This window comes from Pteropus alecto, unplaced genomic scaffold (genome assembly GCF_000325575.1).
Source record: "Pteropus alecto unplaced genomic scaffold, ASM32557v1 scaffold97, whole genome shotgun sequence".
Lineage (NCBI taxonomy): Eukaryota > Metazoa > Chordata > Mammalia > Chiroptera > Pteropodidae > Pteropus > Pteropus alecto.
In genome coordinates, this window is record NW_006439713.1 from 2,134,141 (window position 1) to 2,142,644 (window position 8,504).

The following is an 8,504-nucleotide window of genomic DNA, read 5'->3' on the forward strand; positions in this document are numbered from 1 at the left end:
GAGTGGTGGGTGTGTTGATGTATGGATGGATGGATGGATGGATGGATGGATGGATGGATGGATGGATGGATAGGTGGGTGAGTGGTTGGATGGATACATGGGTGGGTGGATAGATGGATGGATGGCGTACACAGAGGCGATGTGACAGACAGACAGACCTGGTTTTGTTACTAATAGTAGATTTTTTGTTTTACTTTGGAGGAAGCAAACTGTTGCAGGTTGGCTCCTGTGAGAAACAGTGTCTGAGAGGGAGGTTAGTGCACAAGGGGTGGGCAAGGAGGCCCATATGACAGACAGCTGTGGAGAGAGGACAAGGAAGGGCACTGGGCACAGGGAGATGAGCTATGATGCAGGGCGATGCAGCCTTATCTAACCCCACACGGAGCAAGAGTGGCCCTTTAATGCCATCCCTAGTCAGTGCAGAATTGCCTTCTGAGGCAGTCATTGTATATCAGCAACCCCCAGAAAGAGCCTGTCTTTGGTGAGGTGAATCTCTGCAGCTGGGACAGTTTTCGAAGTGGTCACCTCATAGTTGAAGAATGCCACCTGCCATCACGCCCAGAATCTGGAGCACACGTCCTTTCTTAAAATGGAATCTGGGCCATGTGTTTTCATGTACACCGGTTACATATTATAAAACAGCTATAAATGTGCATCTCCAACACCTTTAATGAAAAAATATTTTTTCATTTAATCACTCCTACTTTCTATAATGACGTTAATTCAACATTTCAAATAAGAAGTGAAATTGATCACAGTGTGTGATGGTAGCATAGTTGGACTCTATCTTTGTCGTCAAAACAAATTTTAACTCAATCTCTTTAGTTCTTTAATTCTTATGATTTTGTTATTCAGGTAATATCTGTGCATCTGCTGTTAATGAAAATAAGTAATAATAGGATGTCACTGTCGATGAGAGGTCGAGGTCAGTGGGAGGACCTACTGAAAAATAACTATCACACATGGCAGGAGGTAGCAAATGTTGAGAGAATCAGAATGGGGTGGGAAATGGAAAATATGTCATGTGACTATGGGGGAGCAGGAGATAGGTGAATAAGGAAAATGCGGAGTTCAACATAATACCATGAAAGAAATACACGTGAGGTGCCTTAGGAGCAGAAAAGACGGTCATCTAGCCGATTCTAGGGGCGAGGTGAGACGGAAGTCTGGAGTCAGGACAGAGATTCTAAGGAAACAGTAGATTCTCAAAGGGGGTCTGGAGCCTGAAAGGTCCCCCAAAGCAGGTAACAGCTCAATTGAGTTGTCACTCTGTAAGATGATGAGGGCGAGAGTGGGACCAGGCCCGGGTACCAGGGGTGGGGACAGAAATAAGGACAAGGTGTGGTCCCTCACATGCAGAGCTCGTCAAGGGCTCTTACTGCCTGCGTACGCAGTGTGTGTCGGCAGAGACAGGCGTTAGCTCTTGTAGCACACGACCCCTCCTGCTGGAGGCTGAAGGCAGTGACGTAACTGCAGCAGGGGGCCATGCCCACACGGTGTTTGGGGACGATTAATCTGATTGAGGTTTATAAGAGGGATTGCAGTGCAGAAAGATTTTTTAAAAATTAGAAAGACCAGTTAGGACCCAACTGAAAAAAAATTAATAAAAAAGTGATGGTGTATGTTTGGGGGAAAAAGGAGCCTGACACAGGTGATATTAAGAAGTGGCATAGACGAGACATACCGACCCACCGAGAGGGGTTGAGGATAAAGAGAAATGAACATCTGGGAGCACTTTATTATTCTGAGCTTCTCGCGTCTGGGAGATTTGGGTAGCACTGATAGAGATAGGGAATTGAAGATGGCATTTAGATTAAGTAGGAACAGGCTACGTTTGGTTTGGAATTTGAGATGCTTCCAGGACATCAAGGTGAAGATATTAGCAGATAACTGAACAAGCAGACGTGAAGCTTGAGAAGGAGTTTGAGGTTGAAATTGTCGATTAGGGGATCAAGGGTGTCGTGCTGACATCTGGAATGCAGGGTGGAGATGAGACCATCAGGGGGCAGAGGCCAGTCCCCAGGCAGTGACACTTCCCTTAGTTTGGGGGTAGTTGGAGGCACACAGTCGCCCCTCGAATTGCTGCCCTACTTATTTAAGGATTTTAATCTCTTTTATAATTTATCGTATGAATTTTTTTAAAATCAATGACCCACCATTCTCATCCTCCCTTTGCGATGGGGGTCTCTGTTCTCATAAACTCTTATAAAACACTTGTGTATATTTTATAAATACCCATAAGGAAGTAGAAACAGTAACAACATGTATTTTTCCTGAGGACGTATTATTGGTCCATTTAATTAGGAATGATTCCAAATCATATTTACCATTCAAATACTGTGTGATTCAGGTCTAATAATTGAAAAAAAACCTGATACCTAATTAGCCATATTGGAATCTTTATTAAATCGCACGAAGAAAATAATTTTACACAAGAAAAATCACATTCATTAAGAAATACCAGCGTCAACAAAGTGAAAAGACAACCTATGGAATGGGGAAAAAAATCGCAAACTACATATCCAATAAGAGATTAACATCCAAAAAATATGAAGACATCATACAACTTAATATCAAAAATAAACAAATAAATAATCCAATTAAAAAATGGGCAAATACCCTAAACAGACATTTTTCCAGAGAAGGTATATGAATGGCTAACAGGTACATGAAAATATGCTCCATATCATTAGTCATTGGGGAAATGCAAATTAAAACCATAATGAGATATTTCCCTATGCCCATTAGAATGGCCATTATTAACAAGACGAGAGACGACAAGCGTTGGTGAGGATGTGGAGAAAAGGGAACCCTTGTGTCCCGTTGGTGGGATTGTAAATTGGTACAGCCAATTGGAAGAAAGTTCGGAAGTTTTTCAAAACATTAAAAATAGAATTACCATATGATCCAGCAATTCTACTTCTGGGAATATATCCAAAGAAAATTAAAACACTAACTCAAAAAGATATTTGCAGCCCATTATCATGGCAGCATTATTTACAATAACCAAGATGTGGAAACGACCCAAGAGTCCATGGATGGATAGATGGATAAAGAAAATGTCACACACACACACACACACACGCACACACACACACACACACACACACACGAGTACTACTCAGCCATAAAAAAGAAAAGAGGAAACCCTCCTTTTTGTGACAACACGTTGAGCAGCCAAGACCAAGAGCTGTCACCCTGAGAACTGAGTGGCAGCCCAGGGGGCTAAAGTACCACGAGAAAAGAGAGGACAAAATGTGGAATCGAGGAAATAGAACATGGCGATACAAGCAGAGCCTCCGTGCGTCTCAAGGGCCGTGTAATGTATCGGATTTTTCCGATACATTACGAGCCTTGAAACAACAACAACAAAAATGTGAATTACGAGCCTTGAAACAACAACAACAAAAATGTTACAAAGAAGAAAGATTGAATGATGCTCGTTGAGCAACTTCTATGCACCACCTGGACTCTCTGCTGTCCTGTTATTTAAAGCTCTTCCCCGACAGTGTCACGAATTGTTTTATTATCACCATTTTATGCGTGAAGAAATAGAATCATAAAAATGGGATGAAGAAAACTACTAACTACTCAAGATTGACTGACACCCCATCCATGTTTCTTTCAATATGTTATTTTCCTCTCTGGGGGAAGGGCAATAAAAAATTATATTTTCTCCTATGAAGAAGAATATATAATTAATTTTTGAAAGACAAGACACAGGCAGATATTAGCTTTAGCGTTCTTGTTAAGGGTTTCGAAAAAATATGAGTCTAAATTAACATTTGGATGTATTTAATGGCTGTGAACTGCCTCGGAGAAAGAAACTTGCACTATTATAAAGAATGAAATAAACAGACCTGGTAAGAAGTGACATTTAGGAGATATTTGCATACTTTGTGTAGGAGGGTTATGTCAAAACCTGTTGCAGGTCACATTTAGAATTTTTGCTCCTGTTATATTATAAGCTTTCACTGTCAAGATTCAGAGAATTAAAAATTGATATAATAAACCAGATAAAGTAAGCATTAACTCTCCAACAAAAGATTCGGCTTCACCAAAATCATTACAAGACTTTTTTGAATTACTTGATTTATGTTTTGCCTCCAATTTTATATCTGATGAATGAAAATAAAAGATTTGGGACCCTTTAACAATTTTTTTTAGCAGACTTATGATTTATGGCTGAAGTGAGGGAGACAACGCAGTGAGAAATGACATGATCAACCAATAAGTCTTTTGATTTAATTTGCATTTTAAAAAGTGCATCTACGTGTAATGTGAACAAAACAACAAGCAACGAACCTGATTTTGACACTATCTGGGAAAATGACTTTTCCCTCTAAATTCCTCCTTTCATCATGAAAATTTTTATTTTAATTCTTTGACTAGGTGGGTTGGTTTGTTTTTTGCAAGTATGTTTTAAAATATTTTAGCTATATCTAGTTTTCATTTAACATATTAAGTATAACTTAGTGTTCAGTCTTAATTAAGTACTGTGATTTTGTCTTAATTGTACAAAGCTGCCTCTTAAGGGCCCCAGCACCAAATGTTCCCGAACTGCTGTGTGCCTCGCGTTCTTAACATCTGCGCTTCATAATTTAGGCAAAGTTTCTAGCTGCCTTTATCTCGCCAACTGTGGCTTCTCGCTGAGCCCTCATCAGCACGCCCGAATTCTCAGCATCTGATTCAGACCAAGAAATGAGATAACGAGGAGTGTTGGAACGGTTTACAACACGATGCTCCAAACGCGGGATTGTCCTTTGAGCGACACGCATGCGCGTGAGCACATCGACGTTCTGACGCGTGTTTTCAGTGCATTTAGAGGCACTGCATTTTCAGCAATGAAGCTGTATGGCTAAAGTTTCTGCAGTTTACTTCTGAAGCTATAATTATATTCCTGAGGATTCTGTGACCCAGTGAATTACAGATACTTCAGGGGTATGGAACGCGTGGGTTTTCCTTTCGTTTTTTAATTGTGACCTCCAGAGCTGCTTCTTCCCTTTGCTCCTGCTCGTGTACCCGTTCTCTGTCCCCTCGCTTTCTTCTTCTGTCAGAATAGATTCTCGTAACATGTAGAGTGACAGCCTACGCTCTACATATCGTTTTCTTAGATCAAAAACATGCCGCGTCTTACCTTTTTTGATCTAGGAAATAGAAAGTAAGTCCTTACATATTTCTTATTATAACTATAACTGGTAAAAGGAAATCGAATTATTTCTCTTGCCCTGTTGGAAATCTTTTAATTGTTTTGTGTTCGATCGTTTGTTTTTTCGCATCTTAAACACTGACGAAATAGAACCAGTGCTAAGACCCTGATTCAGGTGCCTGTGAAAACTTGCGATTCTCTTTCCACTCCTTGTTTTACAATGAAGGAAATCGAGGCACAGAGGGGAGTGGATAACTTTAGTGAGTAGCACGGCTGGAATTACACCCAGGTAGCCTGGCTCCCAAGTTCAAAACTGATCTGCAGTTAAGATAAGGAGCACCACGCCAGCAAGGGGTGCCCAGATGTGTCTGAGTAAAGTGGCAACCAGGTGTCTGTGTGAGAGACCAGAGAGAAGGAACCATAGTTATTTTTATTAAGATGGATGTTTATTAAGCATTAACAGTGTTTACACAATTAGTAAACACTTATGCCGCTTGGGACAAGATTTAGAGAAATACGCATACCTCTGCTACGGCTTGGCTCTGTCCCCACCTGATGTCCGCTGTGAACAATTACGGCATAATCCAACTTGACCTTCACTGCCAGCACCAAGTAGCACCTCACCCCAAGATCTTTTTCTTTTAGCATCAGATCAACTCATCGCAGACCCAAAGCTCTAACTTTCCAGTGAGATTCTACAGCGGTTTTGACATTGAATGCGTTTGCCAGTGCCTTACGCTGTTTTTGTTTGCTTATTTGTTTGTTTGTTTCTCTGGTGAGACCTAACTTGAGCCATCTGCTTACTAGTCCTTCTAACTCAGGCTGTGTTTGCAAATCTGAGTTCTAACTCCCAACTGCTTATGAAAGCATATAGTAGTAGTGGTAATAATAATAGTAATATAGACTAGCTATGGCTGTACTCTGCTGATACCCACTGCCTATGACTATGCACAAAAGCTGCACTGGGCAGGGATGGGATTTAAGTTCACTGCTGTAAATGCCTAGCACACACCGTGTTGTCAAATACGTACCACGTGCTCAATAAGCACTTCTTGAGTGAATGAATGAAGGAAGGAATGGTTTCTACTCAGATGTTTCTCAGCTGGATCCTTGCATTTTCACCAAGTTCATAATTGCAATGAACCTACCATTAATTTAATGAACAAACTCTGTGGCCACCCTACTGTTAAATAACTTCATTCTGTAAAATCACCTAGTGTAATAACTAGTTTATATTGGGTTATTGCATGCTTACTGATCTTAGTTTGCAATCTTGGTTATTTCCAAGCCCCTGCAAAAAAAATAATATTAAAAAATGGACAAAATCTGAGCCCTCATTCTGCAGTGAATTAGTTCCATGATGCGGAGCTAAAGAACATGGCTGAGTTTCAGTTTCCCCATCTGTGAAGTGAGGCTGTGAATGACTACCCCATGAGGCTGGTAATAAGTGCATTGAAAACTTGCTCAGAATCCCATAACTAGTAAGTAACCAAGTAGGATTCAAACTTGACTCTTCTGGCTCCATTTAAACCACTTTCTGATGCCGAAGTCCCATGAGGCCATCTAGGAAGTTACCGAGGAAAGATGGTCCTACGACAAGATGGAAAAACAGGAGTTGATCAGGGAAATTAAGTCAGGAGAGAACTTGCCAGACTGAGCTTGTTTGTGTCCACAGCTGGCCAGGCTGAAGGGTATTACCTTGTCTCAATGGCTCAGAAATGCCATGAATGATTTTGTAATTTAAGGTCATATACATAGAACATGTAAAAATGAGAGGTTCGGATTAAAGATGTGATTATCTTAACATAAAATACCTACTTTTCATTAACATTTGCTATTAGTTGGATGTTGGACGTAAAAAAAAAAAAAAAGACCAAAAAAAAAACAAAACAAAAAAACAAAAAAACTTGAAGCTTCATTCACCTGAAATATAAACAACAACAACAACAACAAAAAACTCGTAATCTTTATTCAACAGGTCGAACCTGAAATATAAACAACAACAAAAACAACAAAAACAACAAAAAAAACCTAACAAAAAACTCGTAATCTTTATTCAACAGGTCGAAGACAGGGACAGGCTGGAGGGGGCCAGCGGCTGTCGTGCTGATGACAGAAAAGCAGGAAAGAAATCTCCTCATTTTATAAAGCTTCTGAGGACAAACCAAACCCAAAGCTCTCTTTCACAGAATCTATACTTAAGAGCACGGAGTCTGGAATGTTTTCATTCCAAAATGATGATTGAACTTTCTAAAAAGTTGATTGAAATAAAATACAATGAGCCTATTTGCTGAAGTACAAATCAAGCCATGCTTTTCACTGACAATGATGAGAAAATTCAAATAATAGAGCACGACTTGAACTCTTCTCCTGGTTCACGGTCACGAGCTCCGGCGGTGACTCGTGCAGTGGCGTGAGAAGGGGCTGAGGGGACGCGGATGCGGGGCGTTCGCGCGGCTCATTATCGTCCTGCCTCCATCACTTTTTTAACGCCTTTTCTTTCAGTTCCACCTTTTATCCAACCTTTTGAGTTTCCAAGATTCTCCATCGGACAGCGGGTCTTCATCCCATGTGTCGTGGTCTCAGGGGACTTGCCCATCACGATCACCTGGCAGAAGGATGGCCGGCCGATCCCAGCGAGCCTGGGGGTGACCATCGACAACATTGACTTCACGAGCTCCTTGCGCATCTCCAACCTGTCCCTGATGCACAATGGGAACTACACCTGCATAGCCCGGAACGAGGCCGCGGCTGTGGAGCACCAGAGCCAGCTGATCGTGAGAGGTGAGTGGGGGCCCAGGACGCGTGGCGTCTGTGCAGCCAAGTGACGGCGCTTGCTTGAAATATTATGAAAATAACTAGAGTGCATAGAATTTGCTGTCGTCCCATTAAAGACACACACACGCATGCACACACACACACACACGCACACATGCACACGCAGCTGTAGAAACCAACTGTGAATTCCCCTAAACTCCAAACCAAGGCTTCATTCGCCTCAAATATAAAGTTGCAGAGAAGTATGAGAGTGGAGACACAGGAGGCCTGGGGTTTAGCTCACGACGCGGGCTTTCCCGCGTCAACCCACTGGGTTTGAGGCCACAGTCCACGAGCTCTTGCTGTGTCGTAATTTTACGTAGCACCTTTGATGATGTTACCATTGAGATGATGGCTTTTTTTTTTTTTTAGGTGAGGCAACCCTTGGTTGACCTCACAGATTGCAAGGACCTTGTCAGTTTCCCATCCCTTATTTTTTATTTTTTTTTACCTACAGCACCTGGTCGTCCTAGGTGGTCTCCCATCCAAGGACTAACCAGGCCCGACCCTGCTTAGCTTCCGAGATCAGACGGGATCG

The 8,504-nt window shown here is 41.6% G+C and overlaps 1 protein-coding gene across 1 annotated transcript in view; it reads left to right on the forward strand.

The window, feature by feature from the left end:
* Window positions 1-8,504, forward strand: part of DSCAM (DS cell adhesion molecule) — a 540,559-nt gene that overhangs the window by 321,097 nt on the left and 210,958 nt on the right. Inside the window, exon 10 of the mRNA XM_015593080.1 lies at window positions 7,655-7,933. Coding sequence (XP_015448566.1) covers window positions 7,655-7,933 — 279 coding nt within the window. The remainder of the gene's footprint in view (window positions 1-7,654; window positions 7,934-8,504) is intronic.